The 27,926-nt window shown below is 38.1% G+C and overlaps 1 protein-coding gene across 4 annotated transcripts in view; it reads right to left on the bottom strand.

Moving 5' to 3' along the window:
- Nucleotides 1–1,474: 1,474 nt before the first annotated feature.
- Nucleotides 1,475–27,926, bottom strand: part of LOC115213290 (membrane-associated tyrosine- and threonine-specific cdc2-inhibitory kinase) — a 47,307-nt gene continuing 20,855 nt past the window's right edge. For 2 of the 4 annotated variants that reach the window (XM_029782222.2, XM_036504268.1), the window contains exons 7-17: nucleotides 26,545–26,620; nucleotides 23,522–23,644; nucleotides 23,210–23,304; nucleotides 20,902–21,008; nucleotides 19,047–19,150; nucleotides 16,369–16,410; nucleotides 13,072–13,246; nucleotides 10,147–10,285; nucleotides 6,937–7,050; nucleotides 5,518–5,641; nucleotides 1,475–1,762 (exon numbers count right to left, since the gene is read on the bottom strand). In XM_029782222.2, the coding sequence (XP_029638082.1) occupies nucleotides 1,730–1,762; nucleotides 5,518–5,641; nucleotides 6,937–7,050; nucleotides 10,147–10,285; nucleotides 13,072–13,246; nucleotides 16,369–16,410; nucleotides 19,047–19,150; nucleotides 20,902–21,008; nucleotides 23,210–23,304; nucleotides 23,522–23,644; nucleotides 26,545–26,620 (1,132 nt within the window). In that variant the 3' untranslated portion in view covers nucleotides 1,475–1,729. The remainder of the gene's footprint in view (nucleotides 1,763–5,517; nucleotides 5,642–6,936; nucleotides 7,051–10,146; nucleotides 10,286–13,071; nucleotides 13,247–16,368; nucleotides 16,411–19,046; nucleotides 19,151–20,901; nucleotides 21,009–23,209; nucleotides 23,305–23,521; nucleotides 23,645–26,544; nucleotides 26,621–27,926) is intronic. The other 2 variants (XM_036504269.1, XM_029782224.2) reach the window with 2 other exon arrangements.

The raw sequence follows: 27,926 nt of genomic DNA, 5'->3' as shown, positions 1-27,926 counted from the left end.
CAAGAACCCAATGTAAGTGCAATGATTTTGCACTCCTCCAGTGAACTGAGATCAAATTAGATAGCAGTTTATTACATCACTAAATTTCCAAAGGTCTTCGAAAACAATGCACCTTACTTCATGATGCTGGTGAAACGAAAGCTTTAGCTCAGTTAGTCACAATGTGAATGACTGAACAAAATCCTTATTTCTACAAAGAATTTTCTTTTAAATGAATAATCCAAGTTGTGAAGCTACAATGTGGTTCTTAAAGTAAAACTGTTAGCTACAAATTTTTTTTTCTTTTTTATAAAAAACAACAAAGATTCTTTCATAAATTCACACGTGTGAAATATTTCTACAAAATCTCAGCAAGCACAACAAGAACCAGAACAAGAAAAATAAATATACAAATACGAAAACAATTTATCTCAGTGAATTAAAAAGATTCCTGGTGGAAAATGTAGACAGTTAGGGGGAGTAACTACCTAGTCAGTAAGCTGCAATTACTTCCCTTTACAAGGTTTCGATTACATCATAAACTTCTATTTGATGCGAAAACAGTGAAGTTATTGTGTTAATACCCAGGGGTTAGCGTCTCTAGGAAATAAGATTGGGAGTGAAATGGCTACAGCTGGGAATCAGAACTTCTGCAGCCTCAATTGCTCAACAGCTTAGCTCCACTCCAAAGGGCTTACTAGTACTTCAAACGAATATAAATCGAGCTTGTGACCAGCAAATCTGACAGTTTTAATTTGCTAGTTGATGGCTTTAGCAATTCCTTTCTTGCTTCTTGCTTTCACTGTAGTCACACAAATAGAAGACAACACAGAGCAACGTAAACTAAAGACTGGTGAGTCATTAAGATGTCTGATTAGTATGAGTCATAGAGAACCAGTGTGGTCTGCTTTGCTTCTAACCATTCTTCACCAGTTTCCAAAGTCACACTAAAGCCAAAAGATGTTACAAACCTAACCATTAACAGCAACCTATTTTACCTCTGTGTGTGTGTGTACGTGTAAATGCAGATATTAAATTTATATGAGGAAGCAGAAAGCCTTCATAATAATAAGCACAAAGTTCATAATTTAAAAATTTACAAATGCTGAACAGTAAAACATACACATACTAAAGACATGGCCCAGTTACAAATTATGAAGATGAACTATAACCTTCATCCTATGCCTTTTAGTAAGACATTATGAAGAAGTGGGAGCAGATTGTATCAACAAAAACCTACAAGAAATGGAATGATATTGTAGAAAAAGTCAACATGGAAGGAACTGACAGAATATCACAGATTTTTTTTTTTGTAGATTTTAAACATTGATGCTACAAATAACTTTTCTGTACGGAAGCAAAACAGAAAAACCATTGAAAAAAAAAAAAGGTTAACACGAAAGAGCTTGAATGACAGAAACGTTAGAAGGTACAGAAAAAAAAAATATTTAATGTGTGCATGCGGAAATATAAGTGCATGTGTATCAGAAGTATGAAAATATAACCTTTTTTTTCTTATCTCTTGCTTTATTTACACAGATTTGTAAGTTGGTAGATTATTGTACAGTAGGAGGGATGAGAGAAATCTGAAAAGGTGATTTGATATATATGGAAGACTCGAGAGAAATAATGATGAAGAGTGGCAGATTGAGATGGAATAAAGTCTTTCATGAGGAAAAAAAATGTGTGAGTTTGAGTGTGTGTACATTTGTGTGTGTGTGTATTGTGTGTATATGTATATATATATATATTAGAGTTCTTCTTCACAGGCAGCATCAAACATCTGGAAAATATGAAAATCAAAAATATTGTTAAATACATATTGTTATATTTTGGAATGGTCATTTTGCCAGTTTACCCAATAAAAACACACGCACTATATATTTGGTGTTATTTTGCTTCAGTGTTATTTATTTTTTACATTAATCTTAATCTTATTTCGGCCAGAGTTCTTTCATCACACTCCTGTGACCGCATCAATGGTCCTTTGTTTTCTTCTTTCTTATTTGTCTCTCCTTACTAACCGTCACCCATAAGAAAGAAGAAAACAAAGGACCACTGATGCAGTCACAGGAGTGTGACGAAAGAACTCTGGCCGAAATAAGATTAAGATTAATGTAAAAAAATAAATAACACTGAAGCAAAATAACACCAAATATATAGAGCGTGTGTTTTTATTGGCTAAACTGGCAATATGACCATTCCGAAATATAACAATATTTGTTTCAACACACGACTTCACATAAAAAATCTTGCACAACAAATATTTAAACGTACATTGTTAAATACAGATTTTAACAAACAAGCAAGAATAACTCACTAAGTTATACGTTAAATAAATATTGTAGCAATTGGTTATTACCAGAATAAAGATGGATGACCAGGAAGATAGCATTCAGACATCCATCACAGAACTTGTAAGCAATCTGCTTTATGTTTATAACGAAAACAACTAAATGTGAAGTAGCTCAGTTAAGTTACATGACAATAAATACTATAGACTTAGTGTTGTAAGAAGCAGCTGAATGCTTAGCTAATTTACACTACTTAACTCTCTTCCTTTTGTGTATTAAAAGATTTAGAAGGCAATGGAGAAAGACAAACCACTTAAGAACTTTGCCTTAGAAAAGAATTACCCAACTAGAAAAGCACAGACCCCCCGCCAAGCAGCTCATTTCCACCCATATACATGCATGCTGAAAGTCGCCCAATTTCCCAAACCAACGCCGGCAAAGACATCACCCCCCTTAGCAGGGGGTAAAAAAAAAATAACAGTCAATAGGCGCAGGAGTGGCTATGTGGTAAGTAGCTTGCTAACCAACCACATGGTTCCAGGTTCAGTCCCAATGCGTGGCATCTTGGGCAAGTGTCTTCTGCTATAGCCTCGAGCCGACCAAAGCCTTGTGAGTGGATTTGGTAGACGGAAACTGAAAGAAGCCTGTCGTATATATGTATATATGTGTATGTGTGTGTGTGTTTGTCCCCCTAGCATTGCTTGACAACCGATGCTGGTGTGTTTACGTCCCCGTCACTTAGCGGTTTGGCAAAAGAGACTGATAGAATAAGTGCTGGGCTTACAAAGAATAAGTCCCGGGGTCGATTTGTTCGACTAAAGGCGGTGCTCCAGCATGGCCGCAGTCAAATGACTGAAACAAGTAAAAGAGTAAAGAGAGTCACTTTCACAACCACAACTAGTATAACCACTACAATACCACTATTAACACCATCACACATCACACAGCTCCTGTCGCCATTATAACCACCGATACTAATTTATCCTCCTCCCATACTTATCTTGACCATCATCATCATCATCACTGTCTCTGCTTTCACCACAATCACCGTCAAAACTACGATCACCACAATCAGTTTCTTTACACAGTTGAAAATCCATTATCCGATACTCATGGGACCCAGATTGTTGCAGATTTTGTATTTTTCTAATTTCGGAGTTCTTTATATAAAAAAAAAATTGTATTTACAAAACGGAACAGTCTGAGGATAGAAACCAGATCTAAACACAATAGCTTATAGACATACTCTGAATGTAGTTCTATATAAATCTTTAATAATTTTTTTTATACTTAAGACCATCAGAAATGTTAAGGTATCAGCCTCTACCAAACGTCATGCTTTGATTAATAGGTTACAGCACAGATTAGATTAATTAGATAAGTTTCAATCAAAGTTGACTCAGGCCATGTCTAATTTAATAGCAGCACCTGGAAGAGATACACAGTCAGCTCTGGGGAACCATAGCCCATTCAAGCAGAGGATTATTGTTTTCAGAGACATATCTGAGTATGGGTGGTTTATCTGGTATTTGTTGTGGGTAATCATCTAGGGATCGTTTGAATGCCGTGAAGTCACTTTCCTCCTTTATGTGTGTCTGGCATGATGTTGGAGAGAGCAGGGCCAATTGAGGTGAAATAGTTGTCATAGTGATGCGATATGACACAAACATTTCTGTAGTGGACGGATGGCACAGGTGCCAAGCTTAGGACGAGTTTTAAAGTGGTGGAGGGAGCAAAGCCTGAGTTTTTTGAGTTGATCCCAATAGTCAAGGCTTGTCATGTCATCCTCTGCAGTTCATTTTAAGATAGATACACAAGTAAAATTACTAATAGAGAAACAAAAATAAACTTTGGAATCGGCAATGCTACCATAGGTTATGTGGAAACGATGAACGTGTTTTCAAGGGAGATAATCAAAGAACATAATGCAATACTTCATGTAAAGTAGATATAACAAATGAAAAATCCTTCAAGAATCCATAAAAATTCCCGGATCACTACCAAAATTTCATCATCTATTCTTTGTGTCATTACCAACTTTTACTGCAAGTTTCATCAAATACTGTTCATAACTTTTTGAATTATTTTGCACACAGACAAACAGACGGACAAACCAACGCCGATGAAAACATAACCTCTTCCTTGGCGAAGATAATAAATGTCACTTTTGACAGAATAATCTGAATGCTAAAGAGTTACTCCTGTACCAAAGATATCTGTAAATGTTACTAAATCCTGAAACACATGAAATTAGACACTCTTCTGTGCAAGAAAGAGAAGTTTAGCATCATCATCATCATTTAGCGTCCGCTTTCCATGCTAGCATGGGTTGGACGGTTCAACTGGGGTCTGTGAAGCCAGAAGGCTGCATCAGGCCCAGCCTGATCTGGCAGTGTTTCTACAGCTGGATACCCTTCCTAACGCCAACCACTCCGTGAGTGTAGTGGGTGCTTTTTACGTACCACCCGCACAGGTGCTAGACGGAGCTGGCAAACGGCCACGAACGGACGGTGCTTTTATGTGCCACCGGCACGGGGGCCAGGCGAGGCTGGCAACGGACACGAATGGACGGTGCTTTTACGTGCCACCGGCATGGGGGCCAGGCGAGGCTGGCAACGGACACGAACGGACGGTGCTTTTACGTGCCACCAGCACGGGGGCCAGGTGAGGCTGGCAACGGACAAATTTCTAGGCAAAAACTTTCTGTTTGCCACATGTGTGCTTATTTTTTTGTTTTATGAAGTAAATTTCTCCAGACTTTTTCACTTCATTTCAAAGCTGAATGGAGTTAGAATTTGGTTGACTTCAGAGACAAGCAACAGGGGACATAAATCTAGCAATGTAGAGTATAGGATTTATCAAAGTGGAGTGTCATTAATGATTTGTTTATTAGTTTTCTATTTACTTAAGTAGGAAATTGGCACCCAGAAATCGATATCTTGTAAATATATGTGAAAACTTGATAGCTTTTATGGCTATTAGGAAGGATCAGATTCACAAGAGTGATCACCTGATGCCTTCTTCGAGTAGGTATTTAGCTTAAGGAACTGAGACATGTCACATTCTAGCTATGGTTAATCAAGCATGGCTGGTGAAATTCTATCACCGGCAACCTGTAATCTGCCAAATAGCACTAGTCTAAAACTATATATTTCCTTATACCAGCAACAATACAAACCAAATCACTTAACTGGTCAATAACCAAAGCTATCAATATTATCAAATGGTATGATAAGACACTTGCCCCCAGTAAGTTTCTTGGCTCAATTGGCCGTACTTCATCAAGCAGCAGAACTGGTATGGCTGGTCGGTTTTCCTTGCCGTCACCCTCCATTACAGTATTAACAGGTTTTGGTGAAGAGGAAGACCTAAAAATAGGAATGAGAAAAAAAATTAAAATCACAAAAGCAGGATACAAACTGTCAGGCATTCAGGCATTCAACCATGACTCGGGCATCACTTCCTTTTAAAACTTTTAAATTCAGATTTTAATTCTATCATAGGTTTAAACAAGCCTGAAAAATATACAAATAATCTATGTGAAAGTCAACCAGACTCCTTTTCACAAAGGTAACCAACTACCAGTAAAGAGCATCTTTCTTATTTAGCAGCTCATTTAGATTGAACTAAGAAAACTTTTGTCGGAAGACTACAGCACAATGGAGGAGGCGCAATGGCCCAGTGGTTAGGGCAGCGGACTTGCGGTCGTAGGATCGCGGTTTTGATTCCCAGACCGGGCGTTGTGAGTGTTTATTGAGCGAAAACACCTAAAGCACCACGAGGCTCCGGCAGGGGATGGTGGTGATCCCTGTTGTACTCTTTCACCACAACTTTCTCTCACTCTTACTTCCTGCTTCTGTTGTACCTGTATTTCAAAGGGCCGGCCTTGTCACTCTCTGTGTCACGCTGAATATCCCCGAGAACTACGTTAAGGGTACACGTGTCTGTGGAGTGCTCAGCCACTTACACGTTAATTTCACAACCAGGCTGTTCGGTTGATTGGATCAACCGGAACCCTCATCGTCGTAACCGACGGAGTGCTTCCAGCATAATGGTACAGTTTTGAATTAACCCTTTAGCATTCAAACCGGCCATAATATTTAACCTGTTTTATATTGAAACTGACCGGAGCTCGCCTCTCACCTCAGCCCTACCATGTCATTCTAAAACTAAAAAAATCACATCATTGAAATCTGTAAACTACAAGATAATGCATGATTAATTCAAAGCAATATAAATATTTAAAATATCACATTTGACAGAATAATCTGAACACTAAAGGGTTAAATAATATTTAGGTCAGAAATATAACTTTAATAACCCATTTCACCCCACTCCCTGTCAACCATGACTTAAAAGATCCATCTTCGAAGTCTGGTATAAACACACTTCTCTCATTCACTATGTTTGGCTCTGAAAAACAACTCAGATCTAAAGACCTCAGCTACGTCTCTCTGGGCAAAGGAAAGGAATTGTCATTATTCAAGAAACTTATAACCACTTTGCATTCAAACACCTCAATAACAATAATCTTTATATGAGCATCATATTACTGTAATAGGTATACATATGCTCGAGTATCAAGCTATAACACCAAAGATATCTTTTCCATTCAGCAAATGCAACATTGTTATTGACAAAAATATGTAGGAATTAGACTCACACAAGATCCAACTTCCGTGGGAAACCTGGAGATGCTGACTTTGAGGAATTGTGAAACAACATCCTCTTTCGGTGAAGTATTGGAGTTGTGTATGCTTTTTGCTTATGGTTCCGCCTGGAAAAGTAAGAAACCAAATAAGAGATCAAAACACTTGGATTAGCTATATGAAATGGAGATTAACAAAGCAAAATGCAGGAGTGGCTGTGTGGTAAGTAGCTTGCTTCCCAACCACATGGTTCCGGGTTCAGTCCCACTGCGTGGCACTTTGGGCAAGTGTCTTCTACGATAGCCTCGGGCCGACCAATGCCTTGTGAGTGGATTTGGTAGACGGAAACTGAAAGAAGCCTGTCGTATATATGTATATATACATATAAGTGTGTGTGTCCCGCTAGCATTGCTTGACAGCCGATGCTGGTGTGTTTACATCCCCGTCGCTTAGCGGTTCGGTAAAAGAGACCGATAGAATAAGTACTGGGCTTACAAAAGAATAAGTTCTGGGGTCGATTTGCTCGACTAAAGGTGGTGCTCCAGCATGGCCGCAGTCAAATGACTGAAACAAGTAAAAGAGTAAAAGAGAAAAGAGAGAGTCTGAAATATCGCACACAAGAAATAACAAATGTAAAACATAGACGTTAGCAAGGAATAGAAACATCGATTTCAGAGACAAGCATCAGGGAACACAGATCCAGCAATAGTAGAGTATAGGATTTATCAAAGTGGAGTGTGGGAAATAGCAATATAAAACATGAAATAGGAATTAACAGCACATAGCATAAAACAAGAGTTTAAATACACAAAACACAAAACATGAAATACAAAGATTAACATTGAAACAAGAGCAACATGAATCATGAAACAAAAACGTAATTAGCAACATAAAAATACATTGTAATACACTTACAGCTGATAGCCAATGTGAACTAAGTACAGTATAGTTAAAGATACTTGTGGATATCTATAGAGCAAAGTATATGAAGATATCAACAGCTCAACCTGATAGCTATGTCTTATAAGTATCAGATAATGATATCACTATAAGACACTTGATTCTACATATATGAGAGGTCACACACTTCTCTGTACCTGTAAAATCCAATGTGGTAAAATACATTTGAATCAACTGCAACTCTATCGTAAGGTACTAGCAGTATCGCCCGGCGTTGCTCGGGTTTGTAAGGGAAATAACTATATAAGCATTTTTAGAGAGTTATAGCAAAAAAATAGCAAAAAAATGCATTAAAAATGGAAAAAAAATTATGGTAAATTTTTTTTAAATCGTTGACTCATTGTAGACATTTTTAGAGAGTTACGTCCCTTATATAATAGCGAAAAAATGCATTAAAATGGAAAAAAATGATGGTAAATTTTTTTTTTAAATCGTAGACTCATCGTAGACGCGCGCTAATACCCAGAAGGGCTTGATATGAATCACGACTATAAGATACCCGGTTTTGGTTAAACTGCACCGCAAAATGTGGGAGTAGTTAGGAATCTAAATCGTAGGAGACAGACAGCACACAACCTCTCTTTTATATATAAAGATAACACTGCAACTGTAGATTTGATATGACACTGTAAAATTTCAACTGTATAATTAGGTATAGCACCACAACTATATAGTTAGGTATAATACTACAATTACAAACTATAACACAGCAACTAAATAGGTGAAATACAATAACTAACATTAGGTATAACACTGTTACATACAACACTCAGTGCATGGCTACTGCTAGCCATTGATTCACTTGTCTGTTGAATTTAATGCAATAAGTTCTTCTGTCAAGGTCGTGTCATTAAGTTTACTCACATGGTTCAGATGGATTTCGTTGAGGCAAATTTTCTACGCCCAGATGCCCTTCTGGCTACCAACCCTCACCTGTTTCCAGGTAAAGAAATATTTTCCCACAGGTTTTTCATGGAAGACTGGAAACAAATAACATTGCTTCTATGATGGTGATGCTCATTTACAATCATTATACGAGGTAAAGACAAGGGTACTCTCAAACACACCAGACACACACACACACACATTCTTTTATTCTTTAGTTTCAATCATCTGACTGCGGTCATGCTGGAGCACCACCTTGAAGGGGCTTGAATCACACAACTCGACCCCATTATTCTGTTTCTTTTCCCAAACTGCTAAGTTACGGGGATGTAAACACACCAACACCAGCTGACAGTGATGGGGGAGGGGGCAAACAGACACACAAATACCAAATATACAAATATATATATATATATATATATATATATAAACGGATTTCTTTCAGTTTCCGTCTACTCAATCCACCCACAAGGCTTTGGTTGGCCCAAAGCTATAGTAGAAGACACTTGCCTAAGGTGCCATGCAGTGGGACTAAACCTGGGATTATGTGAGTGGGAAGCAAGCTTCTTACTACACAGCCATGCCTGCACATGTGTATATTATATACATATATATAATATACATATATATATATATATATATATATATATATATATGTGTATATATATATATATATATATACATACTGCATCAGATATAGATACACATACACATGACAGACTTCTTTCACGTTTTGTCTACAAAATCCACAAGGCTTTGATCAGCCAATGCTGAAGTGGAAGACACTCGCCCAAAATGCTGCTTGCAGTGAGACCAAAACCAAAATCACATGGTTAGGAAGCAAGCTTCTTCACAATACAGCCATCCTGTGATTCATATTTATTATACAAAGCTGTTTGATAACAACAGCAAGCCAACCCAACAAGGGGGTCTTTATATATATACTTCTTTATTGCCCACAAGGGGCTAAACATAGAGAGGACAAACAAGGACAGACAGAAGGAGTAAGTCGATTACATCGATCCCAGTGCGTAACTGGTACTTAATTTATCGACCCTGAAAGGATGAAAGGCAAAGTTGACCTCGGGGATTTGAACTCAGAACGTGAGAGCAGACGAAATACCGCTAAGCATTTCGCCTGGCGCACAAACGTGTCTGCCAGTTCGCCACCTATGGCGGTCTTTATATAGTCACTAAAAACAGCAGCTAGATCTCACTCAGATTGCAACTTATATTCCTAGAAGTGATGGGACGTATTGGATAATGAAGTATCACTACCTGGAAAAAAGAAATTAGATGCAGATGGCTTTTGATATACTTTTGACCTACGATTAAGCAGTGTCAACATAAATTCAATGCAGATAAGGTTTGAAAATTACCCAAAACACCGGTTGTCGACGGGTTCATCAAAAGCACCACAACCACTAGTATCACCTTCAAAACAGCTTTCTGCAGAATTAGAGTTATCCAGTGGGACTCCATAAGAATCACTTGAAACATCAACATCAAAGGTTTCATCTAAAATTATAAACATACCACAGGTAATGAATACCAAAGAATAATTAATAATAATAATCTTACAGTTCTATATTTGAGAGATGAGGAATTATGTACATTATTTACGTTTGACAGATATTTGTCCTCATCTTGTTTGTTAACATTTCGGCTGAAACTCTCCAGCCTTCATCAGGTGTCTTGTGGAAATTTCAAACCTGGGTTCTCATTCCTAAGGTGCCAGATCAGACTGGGCCTGATGCAGCCTTCTGGCTTCACAGACCCCAGTTGAACCGTCCAACCCATGCTAGCATGGAAAGCGGACGCTAAATGATGATGTCACTGCCTGGAATTGAACTTGGAATCTTGGGGTTAGTAGCCTGCGCTCTTAACCACTACACCACGGGCATTTGGTGTAGTGGTTAACAGTGCAGGCTACTAATTCCAAGTTCAATTCCAGGCATTGACCTGAATATTAATAATAATAATATTCGAGAAATACCTTAGGAATGAGAACCCAGGTTTGAAATTTCCCCCAGGGCACCAGATGACGGCTGGAAAGTATATCAACTGAAACGTTGTGTTAACAACAAACAAGATGAGACAAATATCCATCAAACGTAAATCATTATTTTTTTTTTGCTACAAGAGACACTGATAAAATAACGGGAAAAATACAGAGGGTTTGTACATGTACAACAAAAACAATGAGGAAACAAGATTATTTTAACAATAAATAATTCTCCAAGGAGGGGAAACTTCCGAGGTGTGTTCATGGAAACCCCACAAAACCATGGTCACTCTAACCATTAAAGTAAGTGCCCTCTCCCCATTCTTTTCTCTCGATCTAAATGTGCATGCTCAGAGTAAGTCAGTTCACTTGTACTACCTTGCCACTCTCACTCACCTTTCAACAAATTTTTACTGGAATGCAGCACTTCTTTCTTTAGCCTCATTTTCTTTATGTGAAACTTGAAAAAGATGATGAGGGCCGGACCAAAGAGAAAGGTGTTTAATATCAACCCTTACAATCTTATCTGCTTCACAACCCATTTCACTAAGACCACCAGACAGATAAACAATACTTGTCCTGTCCAGTCAAAGGCAAACGGTAAGCTGATTTTTACAACAGATTCTACATCATCATCATCATCATCATCGTTTAACGTCCGTTTTCCGCGCTAGCACGGGTTGGACGGTTCGACCGGGGTCTGGGAAGCCAGGGTCTGCACCAGGCTCCAGTCTGATCTGGCAGAGTTTCTACAGCTGGATGCCCTTCCTAATGTCAACCACTCTGCGAGTGTAGTGGGTGCTTTTTACGTGCCACCTGCACAGGTGCCAGGGGGGATCCGGCATCGGTCACAATTGGTTGGCACGGAAGCCAGCCAAGGCGGCGCTGGCAATGGCCACCTTCGGATAGTGCTTTTCATGTGCCACCGGCACAGGAGCCAGTCGGGGCGGCACTGGCTTCTAATAATTGTGGTCATAAGCCAAAATTAGAATTCTTTACTAAGTAATACTCAGAATACTCAAATATTGGGGACAATTTTTCCCCGATACTAATGATTCCACCCAGCTACTAGGTGACAGTAATAGTTTGGAAATAATGTACAATCAGAGACAATTACACAATTAGGCCATCACATTAATAAGTGTTGTAATGTGCCGGTGGCACATAAAAAGCACCATCCGAACGTGGCAGGCTTCCGTGCCGGTGGCACGTTAAAAGCACTAACCGATCATGGCCGATGCCAGACCCCCCACTACACTCGCGGAGTGGTTGGTGTTAGGAAGGGCATCCAGCTGTAGAAACACTGCCAGATCAGACTGGAGCCTGGTGCAGACCCCGGTCGAACCGTCCAACCCGTGCTAGTGCGGAAAACAGACGTTAAACGATGATGATGATGATGATGTATCATCCAGAAAAGAACATAATACTCTGAATCAGTCTGCCTGGCTGACAAATTTAATCTACTTTCACTCCATTTGTCCAACTACAAAGCACCAGCAATATATCCACAAAAGAATAAATCATCCCCTACGTTAACCACAGATAAAAGGGGAATATTAACATGGTAAACAAAGATGTTGTTTAATCCCAGTTTGTTCCTGGTTGAGCAGACCCATGATCAACTCATCTTTTTGTATATCAGTCTCAGATATAGAAAAAGGGGAGAGGATGGTCACAGCTGCAGCAGCGCTTCTGATTACAAGATGAATCACTGTCTTGAACAAGGATTAGGAATTTCTTAGAGTGATCTAGATTTGATATATCTTTATTTACATTTGTCACTGTCATACAAGTAAATTATATCAAATCTTACATATAAAAATATCCCCACCACCATTTACATCACAGACAATGCTTCATCATCATCATCATCATCATCATTTAGCACCCACTTTCCATGCTAGCATGGGTTGGACGGTTCAACCATTTCATCATCATCATCCTCATTTAGCATCCGCTTTCCATGCTAGCATGGGTTGGACGGTTCAACTGGGGTCTGTGAAGCCGGAAGGCCGCATCAGGCCCAGTCTGATCTGGCAGTGTTTCTACGGCTGGATGCCCTTCCTAACGCCAACCACTCCGTGAGTGTAGTGGGTGCTTTTTACGTGCCACCCGCACATTTATGCCCAGTATTTTCTTTCCAGAATACTAGCCTCTTGGAATTCCCCTTCCTGGTTGTGTTTTACTTGCAGTTGTTAACTAGCAACTATTCAAGAGAAAACTTATAAATCACAAACCAACGAAAGAAAATGGACATTGTTGCATAATTATAAAATAATGAAATCAGCAATAAACTTACCATCTGACACAGTATAGTCTACAAGGTTGAGTTCTGGGTTAGTGGCATTCATAGGTGATGTCACTGGGCAAGCCACCTTGTAAAGCAGTTTTGAGAATGGATAAGTAAATATTAAGGTGAGCAACATGAAGAGAAAAGCCATAACGGAATTCATTATATGTACAGCATTGGATACCTACAGGTGAGAAAATGAAAAACTTGTAGAGAATGGAATATTATTTATCACCTCTCTATACACAGCCCACTTGTACAGGCCCAGACAAGAATGGAGTCAAAGGGGTTTTAACCAAGAATAAAATTCAAGGAATAAGAAATTAACAGGTAAATGAAGAACAATAAAAGTGAGAATTAAAAACACTGTAAACCCTAGAATGGTGTAGTGATGTTGCTGTGTAAGGTTCAGCGGGCATGCGCAGAATGGGATTACTTCCGGTTGGCCACCGGAAGTATTCCCCCATGCGCATGTGCGGGAAACTGACCCCTAAGCACGGTTCACTCACTCACTCTCTTTGGCCTCGGCAGCCCTCATGAACGGACGCGTACAAGTAGTCTCTGACGACTACACACCAACTTAACAGCGGACCACATCGAATCACTTCGACCAACCAACAAAATTCAATGCAACAGATTCGGCTGTAGGTTCCCCTCAGAAATACGTACACCAGATCTACATCATCATGAGTAATAAACAACATTTGCTGTCTTTCCCACATAATCTGACTTCGTCTGTTATATTATATTAAATTGAATGTGACGGGATCAGATCGGACACCCCTCCAGTGATACCGACTCCTGATCCTGTTATAATGGTAAATGCTTAGGCCTGGTTGAACCCTTTCATTATATCTCTAATGGAAAGTATTTCCTATGTGTGCCTATTAAATTTGAAAACAAAAAAATATGGACAGATTTAATAACTTTTTCTCATTATAAAGCTGTAACATAATGACAGGTTATTAGGGTTAGGATAAAAAGATTTAAATGAAACACAATCATTTTAAATGAACTAAGTTTTGTTTGACAGAATCAGAGGTAGATTGGTATCAAAAAAAGCTTAGTAACCTTAAGCTAATGAAATGATTGCTTCTTCATAGTAAAATATGTATTATTGAAGTGAGCTAAGGTGTGCTGAATTAAGAAGTCTTCAACATCATCAGATACCTCCAGCAAATTCAAACACTCTCAATATGGTTGGTAGTTCAATACCTGATTGAGGTGAAAATAGCTATCAACTGACAATGTTTTCATGCCATGACTTAGCCCTAAAGCAGAGAGAAAGAGCAACACCCATGGCATTTCCAAAGCCTCCACAAGTGAAAGAAACAAGCCTATTGAATGTCATAGTAGGAAGTAGTACATGAAAATATCAAGCTACCTAAAGATTAGAAAGCTGATCCAAGTTCAGGGGTGATGTTAATTTGAGATACAAATTAGTCCAATCACTAAAGAACATGTAGTCTGTCAAATTTTTACAGGGTTTCTGCCTACACAATATCACATGGGAATTGGATCAACTAGAGGCCTTGATAAAAGACATTTGCTTAAGGTCCCATGCAAATGGGATCAAATTCAGAATCATATCACCAAGCAAATCATCCGTTCTCTCTCTCTCCTTCACAAACAAGATGAATAAGAAAAAATAGCTTAAAAGATACTATAATAGACACTGCAATCATCAGAGCTTTATTTACAATCTTTCCAATCCTAAACTAAAAATAGACAATTAGACAGGCGCAGGAGTGGCTGTGTGGTAAGTAGCTTGCTAACCAACCACATGGCTCCGGGTTCAGTCCCACTGCGTGGCATCTTGGGCAAGTGTCTTCTACTATAGCCCCAGGCCGACCAATGCCTTGTGAGTGGATTTGGTAGATGGAAACTGAAAGAAGCCTGTCGTATATATGTATATATATATATATATATATATAAGTGTGTGTGTATATGTTTGTGTGTCTGTGTTTGTCCCCCTAGCATTGCTTGACAACTGATGCTGGTGTGTTTATGTCCCCGTTACTTAGCGGTTCGGCAAAAGAGACCGATAGAATAAGTACTGGGCTTACAAAGAATAAGTCCCAGGGTCGAGTTGCTCGACTAAAGGTGGTGCTCCAGCATGGCTGCAGTCAAATGACTGAAACAAGTAAAAGAGTAAAGAGTAATGAGTACAGGTACAGTTGTGTATTTAAGTTTTCTTTGCAACCACTTGGATCAGGTTTAGTTCCCATTGTCCACCCTTAAGGATAACCTTAGGTTAGTCTATTGTGAGCAAAATTTGGAAGATGGAAACTATGCAGAAGACCATAGAATGTGCATATATGTATTGACGAAAAATATATACATCAGTGATAAACTGTGAAATCAATGCACTGGGCAAAAAAAAAAGAACCCTGTGTTATTCATTCAATCCAAGCTGCAGAGACATTCTCATATTGAAAATGCAGTAAACCAGTGATTGGAAGCCTGTAGCCAAATCACACTATTGTTTACAGAAAACAAGATATGTTTCTATAATTTGATGTAAGATAAAATTACACTATAGCATATCTAATTTGTGACACAGAACTTAGTAACCTTAAGCTAATGAAATGATTGCTTCTTCATAGTAAAATATGTATTATTGAAGTGAGCTAAGGTGTGCAGAATTAACAAGTCTTCAACATCATCAGATACCTCCAGCAAATTCAAACACTCTCAATATGGTTGGTAGTTCAATACCTGATTGAGGTGAAAATAGCTATCAACTGACAATGTTTTCATGCCATGACTTCGCCCTAAAGCAGAGAGAAAGAGCAACACCCATGGCATTTCCAAAGCCTCCACAAGTGAAAGAAACAAGCCTATTGAATGTCATAGTAGGAAGTAGTACATGAAAATATCAAGCTACCTAAAGATTAGAAAGCTGATCCAAGTTCCTTGGACAGATCCATCTAACTCATACCAAAAATAAACAAGATGATGATGATGGTGGTGGTAAAATGTTAGGTTTCCAAATAACAGACTTGAAGGCTCAAGAGGTAAAAATCAAAGATTCTACATTTCTGTAACCATGTTGTATTCTAGATTAAGGATTTAATAAAAGTTAACAGGAGCAAACTAAACAACATCTAGAATAATTTAAGGTTTCAATTTGATCAGTTATTTATAAAATAGTGCACATAAGTAATTAGGAGGTAAACTACAATACTTTTATGAAACATTATATTACAATCTGAACAAAAAAGAAATTAATTCCAAATAATTTAATTCTTGACAAGAAATGATTTTAGTCATTAGGGAAATGAAAAAATAAACAATTATACTTACAATATTACTTATCATATATTCTCTGATCCGTTTCTTGTAAACCTAAAAGTAAGATCAGAAATTATTAAATTTCTAAATATCTCATAGAGATATGTACGGTGGTGGGGTGATAGAATGGTTGTATATTGTCAATCTAACGTGAACGTGACAGTAGGGGGTTACACCACCGCTGTTAGCCCTAAGCCAGCAGAAAGCGTCGATGCTTCCTAGGGCTAAATAGCGGTGGTGTAACCCCCTACTGTCACGTTCACGTTAGATTGACAGTATACAACCATTCTAAAAGTAAGAATATATACAGAATTCAGTGCTGAGCTTTAGAAGGTCAAGTAAGCTCTTGCTACTTTGAGATACAATTGCATTTCCATTCTAGGCTGAGAAACTTCACTTGACAACATTCCCCAAATACCAAGGAGAAAAGCAATAATAGAAAGCAGAATGCACAGAGACCTTTTACCTTTGTTGGCAACCAAAGGTTTCTCTCTCTCTCTCTCCAAATGAAACGAAGATTATATGATGCATGTGTACAAAGAGCTGTGTTGAGGAAGACTAGAGAGAAACAAATCTGATATGCTCTGCTGGATGTGCAATGTCAGTGTATATGTGACAGACTGCTACTGTACTGAGAGAGAAATTAGGCTTAAGAGGAATTAGATGCAGTGTGCAAGAGTAGATTGTGCTGAGAGTTGCTGAAGCGTGGAACAAACTGCCGGCATCAGTTGTTAGTTGTCGGAGCACTGCATCCTTCAAAACTTCCATGCTTCCTGAGATTCGCCAACACTACACTTGATTTTCTCCCCTCCTTACACACACAGGCATGTATCTGACTCATGCAATTGTTCGCTTTCCAAACATTTTTACATTACTGCATGTACTTTATATGCACTTTCTGAAAAGTTGTGGTGCACCTAAGCATTGTATACAATAATTTCATTATTATTATTATTATGTGATGCATATAAATATGTACAGTTGTATAAAGTGCCAATCACTCGGATGGTTGGCGTTAGGAAGGGTATCCAGCTGTAGAAACAGCCAGATCAGATTGGAGCCTGGTGCAGCCATCTGGTTTGCCAGTCCTCAGTCAAATCGTCCAACCCATGCTAACATGGAAAGCGGATGTTAAACAATGATGATGATGACATACATATATTTATACGTACACACGCACAGACACAAACACACGTATATATATATATATGCATATATATACATATATACACATAGATATATACATACATATATATATATATATATATATATAAATACATACAAATACATATATACACGCGCATACATATATACATATACATATGTCTTTCTAATAGGTGTAGGAGTGGCTGTGTGGTAAGTAGCTTGTTTACCAACTGCATGGTTCCGGGTTTAGTCCCACTGCATGACACCTTGGGCAAGTAACTTCTACTATAGCCTCAGGTCGACCAAAGCCTTGTGAGTGGATTTGGTAGACGGAAACTGAAAGAAGCCCGTCGTATATATGCTTATATATAAATATATATATATATATATATATATATATATATACACATATGTGTGTGTGTATGCTTATGTGTGTGTTTGTTCCCCAACATCACTTGACAACCGATGCTGGTGTTTACGACACCGTAACTTAGTAGTTCAGCAAAAGAGACCAATAGAATAAATACTAAGCTTACAAAGAATAAGTCCTGGGGGTCGATTCGCTTGACTAAAGGCAGTGCTCCAGCATGGCCACAGTCAAATGACTGAAACAAGTAAATGAGTATATATACACATACATATACACATATATAAACATATACTCATATGTATATATACACACACACAATCATATATACATATCTATGCTTGATGATGATGATGATGATGATGTACATACATAAATTCTCACTATGTATATATGTATGTATATATATGCAAGTATGCATATGTATGCTTATATACATGTATATATATATGCATACATATATATGTATACATATATATGTACATATGTATGTTTATATGTGTATAAATACGTGTGTATATACATATGTATATACATGTGTATAATGTGTGTGTATATATATATACATACACACATGCATATATATACTCATATACACATATATACACATATACACACACATGCACATATATATACACACGTATGCACACATATAGATATGCACAAATATATACACACATACACTCATGCATACATACGCACACAAAGATACACACATACACCTACATATATACATATACACAAATAAATATATATATATATACACACACACACACATTCACATAAATACATATCTATGCATACACACACATACATACATACGTACATATACATATATACATATGCATATATATAAACATATATACATACACTTAGAAGGCTATGGTTGACCGCTGATCAAAGTAGAAGACACTTGTCCAAATATGTGTGTGAGTGTGTGTCAATGTCTGTTCCCCCTCACCACTTGACAACCGATGTTGGTGTGTTTATGTCCTTGTAACTTAGCAGTTCGGCCAAAGTGTCCAATAGAATAAGTACAGGTCAATCTCTTTGACCTGCCAAGCCTTTTTTAAATACCAGTAAGAAAATAAACTCTGGTGAAATCAACTGACAATATCTTTCCCACACAAATATTTAACTATCAACAAATCAAATGCAAACATACTGCAATACATACTTTTCTGACACAAGGGAAAGCTAAAAGTTGTTCAACTATTGGTCGACTGGTTGGGTCAGGATCCAGCATTTGTCGAATCACATACTTCAGATCAAATGACCGACCTACAAGGTAAAACAAACAAAAATGGAAGCATCAAAAATATTTTTAAAATTACAGAGTAATATGTAATATGAGCATTATTAAATCTCAGAATGAGATGTAAACAGTAATCGCTCGATAATGTAAAGTATAGAAGCCATCTTAATATGGCTAACCATATAGGGGAGGGGGTGTTACTGTAGCTCTATAGCCCCAGGGGATCGTCGTCTCCAGCTGGCTTTAGACACCATTTCAGTGCCCTTGAAGTATTTGCAAAGGGAGGCCATCCCTTTCTCGCAAGCCTGAGTGATACGCACGGACTAGTTTCAGGATTTTTGTCCCTTATCAACGGGTGGTAACCACCAGGTCGCGATGAAAGACAAGGCTGCTTTGCAAATATATAAGAGTTTTTCTAATGACGTCTGCCACTGATTTCGAAAAACTGACTGTAAGCATTATTAAATCTCAGAATGAGATGTAAACAGTAATCGCTCGATAGGGCACTGAAATGGTGTCTAAAGCCAGCTGGAGACGACGATCTCCTGGGGCTATAGAGCTACAGTAACACCCCCTCCCCTATGTGGTTAGCCATATTAAGATGGCTTCTATACTTTACATAGAGTAATATGATTCTTCTAGGAAGTGTCAAGGAATCATTTTCATGGTGCTAAGTATAATAATATTTTCTTAGATAGGCACAAGGCAGGAAGCAGTCAAGTACTGACTAGAGTACTGCTATTTTATTAACCCTAAAATAATAATCCTATTATAGGCACAAGGCCTGAAATTTTGGGGAAAGTGACAGAATACATCGATCCCAGTGCACAACTTGTACTCATTTCATCAACTCCAAAAGGATGAAAGGCTAAGTCAACCTCAGCAGAATTTGAACTCAGAATGTAAAGACACATAAAATGCTGCTAAGCACTCTGTCAAGTGCAGCAATGATTCTGCTAGCTCACTATCTTCAACTTTACAATTTCATTTACCAATAAGGTAACAGTGGAGGGGACATTACAAAAAAAAATATAAAGAGTTTACAAAGAAATTAGATAAGACTAAAAATATTTACAACATACAAATATGAGATACTAGCAGCATAGCCCGGCATTGCCTGGGTATGTAAGAGCCCCTGGAGCAGACATGATGCTCGCTGTGAATTTTAAAATAATTCCTGCCAATTTGAGAAAGATATTGTCGAAAATATGTCATCTTGAATTTGAACGCGATTCCCAAAATGGCATGATTTTATCGATTTTTTTCTGATGGTAAGGTATTGCATGGAAAACTAACATCAGAATTAAGTTTCTTAGGGTAATATTAAGCTTCACCATGAGTTTGGTGAAAATCGATTGCAAGTTGCGAAAACTACAACAGAAAATGTGTTGCAAATAAAAAGCTTAGATTCTTGACCCCATGTCGAATTTATCGATTTTTTTAAGAACTGGGGGAACTTTTCAAAATTTTCGCTGCATTAGTTTTGAATTATGACATTGGGCTATGTGTATGTCAAGTTTCATCAGAATCGGTTGAAAGCCGTGGTCAGGGTGAGGGTACAACCTGACAGACACACAAACTGCCGTTTATATAGAGAGAGATAATCCTCAGAGAGGATGAATTCCCACAGATCCAAGAACACCTCCAGCTACCAAGGATAAATACCATTTTTATGGTAGTGCCCCTACCTTTTAAGGAATTTAATGAAGGAGAGCACTTTCCAACCTAATATACAATACTTTCCTCCATATACAATATCAGTACACACAGAGCTTACCTTGAAGAAATTCTTCAGGAATTTGACCATGTCTCAGCATGTGCCAACCCTCACCACCTCTGGGTAGATCTAGATCACTAGATAGTTCTAGAATGGTCATGCCAAGACTTTGAAAAAATAAAACAAGTAAACATAAACATCTTCAAACAGCAAAGTACAAACTGGGTTGGTTTTTTTTTGTTTTTAATTAAACTGAGAACAGTTTGATTAAATTCAATATATTACTCTTATATATTTCAGTGATACCTACAACATTAGAACTAAAAACAAGAAGGTACCAAACATAATGCAATAAAATATCCACATCAGTAGCTATATAAGAGCCTTGGTGGGTGCCTGACTTCCTAGAAATAGTAGTGAAATCTTCATAATACATGGCACTCTTTTTAAAAAAAGATGTAGTGAGCAAGATTACATTAGTTAATAATGTAACCTCACATGCACAGTTTACTCTTTTACTTGTTTCAGTCAGTTGACTGCGGCCATGCTGGAGCACCTCCTTTAGTCGAGCAACTCGACCCCGGGACTTATTCTTTGTAAGCCCAGTACTTATTCTATCGGTCTCTTTTGCCGAACCGCTAAGTAACGGGTACATAAACACACCAGCATCGATTGTCAAACAATGTTGGGGGGACAAACACACACACATACATATATATATATATATATATATATATACACACATACATATATACGACGGGCTTCTTTCAGTTTCCGTCTACCAAATCCACTCACAAGGCTTTGGTCGGCCCGAGGCTATAGTAGAAGACACTTGCCCAAGGTGCCACGCAGTGGGACTGAACCCGGAACCATGTGGTTGGTAAGCAAGCTACTTACCACACAGCCACTCCTGCGCCTATGTTTGCTGACAAAAAAAAAAGAAAAAGAAATATTCAACCATGGCTAAACAACAACAATCTATTTATCTCTACCATCTTACATATCTTAGCTCTGAAAGAGATAGCTTGCTTCAGACTGAAGAAGAAAAGCTTCTGTAACAGTTATGCAATTTCTAAAGATCATTAACCTAAGAGACAGTTAAAAAGACATTCAGTCAGCTGTAGTGCTTGCACATAGTTTGGTAGAATCTGGATTCCTTACATGTGTAGAGGAAAGAGGATTGTGTGATATTCAAGACCTGACCAAAGGTATTGGCAATGTAAAGAGACTGTTTCAATGGGAGAATAAGCCATTATGTGGCTCCCTTAACAGGACCTTTAGAGTAAATCTTATGCAATAATGTTTCTTTCAAATGAACAAGACCCTAGTGTCTCCTTCAAGGAAAGGGAATTGAGAAGCTGTGACAACAATGCCTTTCCTTTGAATATTAGTGACATGTGTATTTGACTAACATCCATGGTAAATGCCAGTATGGGTTGGACAGATTGAGAGGAGCTGGCCAGGCAGGAGCCTACACCAGACTTCTGTCTGTTTTGGCAGGGTTTTTACAGCAGGATGCCGTTCCTAACATCAAGCACCCTGTAGAGTGAACTGAGTGCCTTTTAGGCAGCAGTATAAGCACAGGCAAGGTCAGTTTTGGCATGGCTTTTAAAGCTGGATGCCCTTCCAAATGCCAACCACTTTACAGTGTGGACAGGATGCTTTTTACGTGGCACCAACACTGACAGGGTCACCAAGTAACTTGCAAGACAAAGAATCTTTGGGAGAGCCATTGGTGGAGGTCATCTTGTGTTGGATAATGAAAGGTTATAGTGAGACAGAGACAGAAACAGGTATCTTGCTGTAGGAGAGGTACATGGTTACCCAGAGAGAGAGAGAGAAAAATGAGGACAGAAACAGGTATGTTGCTGTAAAGGAAATACATGGTTACCAAGTCATAAATGATTTAGTCAGCCTTATAATCAATGGCATCATAGCCATAACCACACTGTTTGGGGGGGGGGGCTTTTTCTTTAACATCTAGGAATATATTATCTAATGTGCCCATTCCTTTTTAGGAGAGCAGGCTGTGACCTAAGAGTTATTTGGCAACTACTTCTAGCAAATTCATGCTGCATCAACATAAGATTTACATAAAGTTACAATGGTTCACAGCTAAAATATGCAGCAGTAATACAAAATTTATGATTATTTCATTAGCTAGGAAAACAAAGTGAAGAGTCCCATGGACTTGAGCCATTCCAGAGTAGAAGAAAATTAAATCACAAGACCATTTTTATTCTCACAAAAATTCTCTTTACATTCTTCAAAGTTCTCCCTTTCCAATCACAGACTCAAAGTCACACACAGAATAATATCAACGGAAATACAAACAAAAAAGAAAAATAAGATACTAAAAAATATTCACCTAAATATATCTGCAGGCTTACCAAACTTTCCTTCAAGCAACTCAGGTGCTAAATATTGAGGGTCACCTTCTTGAGCATCAGATATGTCATAACCCTGTTCAAATAGAACACAACATGGGATTATCATCATCATACCTTTCCCCCTCTTCTGATGTCCCCCAGCCACCTATTCTACCTTCTAGTGATACCAGAAAAAGTGAGACTGAGAATGAAAAGAAGGTGAGCATCAATTATGTCAAACAAGTAAATTTAAATCATCACTGAAGGAAGAGAGGTAATAAAAATGTTTACTAAGTAAAGAGACAACATACCTTGCTAACATCTAGGACAAGACCAAAATCACCAAGTTTACAGATGTCATCAAACGATAGGAAAATGTTCTCTGATTTTATATCCATGTGGACCAAGTTATGAACATGAAGATGCTTCAAAGCCTAAATAAACAGAAAGGTTCAACGGATAATGGAAGGTTTTGGCATGTAAAAATCGAAGTATGTGTTCTATTTACATATATATATATATAGGTGGTAAATCATTTTACCTTTGCCCATATAATACAGTAAATGAATTGATTGCATCGCAATCCTGAACAATTATGTATTAACTTTGTTGGGTACTTCACTAGCAGTATATTGGATATATGTTATCCCATGGAGGATTACATTTACAACCCCTATCTCAATTTGTATATATATATATAAATATATATATATATATTTATAAGTAAGGATAATATCGATATTTAAACATCGATATCAAGTGGCCAGCATGGGAAAAATACTATACAAAGGTAATAATTTCTTTACAACTAAAAATAAGGGTGTCTGAGAGACACCACCATGCTGAAATAGCAGTCAAAACCCTGACTCTAAGAACCACGTTAAATGTTCATATCGCACCATGAGATAAGACAGAGGGACAAAATAGACTAGCAAAAAATATTACTGAATAATTCAAGATCCTGGATTTCTAGCCATGAGTCAGGGTTTTGACTGCTATTTCGGCATGGTGGTGTCTCTCAGACACCCTTATTTTTAGTTATATATCATCATCATCATCATTTAACGTCCGCTTTCCATGCTAGCATGGGTTGGACGGTTCAACTGGGGTCTGGGAAGCCAGAAGGCTGCACCAGGCCAGTCAGATCTGGCAGTGTTTCTACAGCTGGATGCCCTTCCTAACGCCAACCACTCCGAGAGTGTAGTAAAATATATATATATATATGTAGTAAAATATATATATATATATATATATGTAGTAAAATATATATATATATATATGTAGTAAAATATATATATATATATTTATATATATATATATATATATATACATATACACACACACAGACTAGCATAGGTACTCAGCATTGCCCGTGTTACATCCAATTGAAGAATTAGACTTTTCTATTATATTTTCTGTAATGAACTGGAATACCTGATTCGAATTTCATCAAAGTTGCAGATGAGAGTTATTTCCCTTTTTACACACCCTAAAAAATTCTAATCATGATACATGTATCCCATGCTACTGATCTTTATGTGCAGATTCCAAAATTCCAGTCTTATGGAACCTGTTAAAAGGATTTTGCTCCTGAAAAATGGAGGTCATGGAGCTCTAAAATGTGGAAGTTAAAGCCCCTATTAGGGATGGATGTCTTAATATCAACCAGAGAAGTTGAATTGTTGAGAATCTTTAAAGCATACCAATCAGCTTGATTCCTTCCATATGAGATGTCTGTGTTCTATTTGCAATGTTAAATGGTAAGATCGTGTTCGAAATAGTGAGTTACTGGAGAGGTGTGAGATCACTGGTATTGAAACATTTTTGATTCAGATACAAATGCGGTGGTTTGGTTATCTCGTAAGAATGGATGACTCAAGAGTTCTAAAGCAGCTTTTTCATGGGCAATTGACAAATTCTTCCAGTCCAACAGGGCGTCTGCTTCTTCGTTACAAGGACAAACTAAAAGACAATCTGAAGCGTTGTGACGTTGCTCTGAGCTCCTGGGAGAGTGCAGCAGGGGATCGCAGCAAATGGAGGAAAATGTGTTTTCTAAAGACTAGAGAATTTGAAAGTAACCGTCTTCGTCACAGGGACGCCCTTTGTGCAAATTTGAAAGCAATACATCAGCAAAACCCACCAAACAATGATCGTGTGTTTCACTGTGGGTTCCAAGCACGAAGCAAAGCTGGGTTCGCTGTCCACTCGAGAAGACATTTTGAACCAACGAATACATGCAGGTGATACCATTTGCGAGAAAGTGAGCAAGACATCTGCTGGATTGAAGGTACACATGCGATGTCACAAGGCTTAGGAATTGTTGAAGGTTATTTACTGAACCCTCATTCATCGTCATCGATGAGAGAATCCACCATATATCATCATCATCATCATATATATATATATATATATATATATATATATATATAATATATATATATATATATATATTATATATATATATATATATGTCTGTATATATGTGAGATAATAGTTTCACTTTATACTGAAACTATTAAAGTGAAAATATCTGACATTACAATAGAGAGATGTTATTGTTTCACTTTTGACACATAATACTGAAATAGTGGAGAAGATGATATTGCTCTGGGCTTGCACTAGGCAAGAAGTTAAAAAATTTGGGGCCTATGACACTCCATGGACCCTAAGTAAGGCATGTGTAAAATTTGAATGAAATTGGTTGAGTAGTTCTCAAGTCTTAGGGATTCACACAGACAGGCAGACACACATTCTCATCTTTATAATATACACACACACATATATATATATATATACACACATCATCGTTTAACAGCCATCTTCGAAGCATGCATGGATAGGACAGGTGACAAGAAGTGAGCAAGTAAAAAAAACTACCCTAGGCTACTGTGTCTGTTTTGGCAGGGTGTTTATGGCTGGATACTCTAACACCAACCACTCTGCAGAGTGGACTCTGGGCTTTTTATATGGCACTAGCACAGGCGAAGTTAATTTTGACATGATTTTTACAGATTTATACCCTTCCAAATGCCAACCACTTTACAGTGTGAAGCGGATGCTTTTTACATGGCTCCAGCACAGGCAGGACCACCTAGTAACTCACAAGACATGGAATTATGAGACGGGTAGGGGTCATTTGAGGAGGGGAACTTGTGTGAGAGAATGAAAGGCTAGAGTGTGACAAAGAGACAGGGAGACAGAAACAGGTGTCTTGTTATGATGGAGGGGACATTAGAGGATGTGATCCAGTATCAGATGATGAAAAGTTAGTGAGATAGAGATAGATAGAGAGGATTTAAAATCAAAAGCAGTTAAAAAGCAACTTGTCTCTTACCATTAATAAATCTACAAGGAATTTCCATATCAATGTTTCAGAAATATTGTGATTTTTCTCAGCAAAATCATAGAGGCTACAAAGAAATAATAAGTTATTACAACCAACAACTTTAATTTCACATAAATTTAAGCAACATTTTACAAGCTCTGGATTCCAAGTTCAAATCTTGACATGGTCAATTTTGTGTTTTATCACTGAGACAGTTGATACTGTTCAACCCCAGGTTGGGCCCAAACAAGCAGACTTATAATTAAAGGTGCTCCAGATGTGTCAATCCTGCCTATTTTCTAAACAACCATATCAAACATACTCTTTCTCAGGAATCTGATTTGAGAGATATGTGGCTGTTATTCCTAGTAGGTTGAGTCACCACTAGTCATCTCCACTGATTCATTTTAGAGTCGATAAGTACCAGTGATGTATTGGGATTAGATCAGTTGACTGATTTACCCTTACAAGTTTATGGCTTTGTGCCCTCTGTATACACGAAGAATTATCAGAAATAACAAATAGGCGCGGGAGTGGCTGTGTGGTAAGTAGCTTGCTAACCAACCACATGGTTCCAGGTTCAATCCCACTGCGTGGCATCTTGGGCAAGTGTCATCTACTATAGCCCCGGGCCGACCAATGCCTTGTGAGTGGATTTGGTAGACGGAAACTGAAAGAAGCCTGTCGTATATATGTATATATATGTATGTATATGTTTGTGTTTGTCTCCCTAGCATTGCTTGACAACCGATGCTGGTGTGTTTATGTCCCCGTCACTTAGCGGTTCGGCAAAAAGAGACCGATAGAATAAGTACCGGGCTTACAAAGAATAAGTCCCGGGGTCGATTTGCTCGACTAAAGGCGGTGCTCCAGCATGGCCGCAGTCAAATGACTGAAACAAGTAAAAGAAGTTCCACAATGAACAATAAAACCCAATTAATGTTATTTTATATCTACTTTTCTACGTTAATATGTATTTTAAAGCATATTAAATTTGATTGTTTATCATAGTAACACTAGTAACTACTAGTTGCTCTTCATTCATAGTATGGAGGTAAATAACCAAGTACTTAAGCACAACACATAAATCCAGTTACTCCACCTAATCATCATCATGGTTTAACGTCCGTTTTCCGCACTAGCACAGGTTGGACGGTTCAACCGGGGTCTGGGAAGCCAGGGGCTGCACCAGGCTCCAGTCTGATCTGGCAGAGTTTCTACAGCTGGATGCCCTTCCTAACGCCAACCATTCCACGAGTGTAGTGGGTGCTTTTTACGTGCCACCTGCACAGGTGCCGGGGGGGTCCGGCATCGGCCACGATCGGTTGGTGCTTTTAACGTGCCACCGGCACGGAAACGGGAGACAATTAACATGCTGAAATTAGTAGTCA

Source organism: Octopus sinensis, linkage group LG6 (genome assembly GCF_006345805.1).
Source record: "Octopus sinensis linkage group LG6, ASM634580v1, whole genome shotgun sequence".
NCBI classification, from domain to species: Eukaryota; Metazoa; Mollusca; class Cephalopoda; order Octopoda; family Octopodidae; genus Octopus; species Octopus sinensis.
This window is presented reverse-complemented; position numbering and strand designations above follow the sequence as displayed.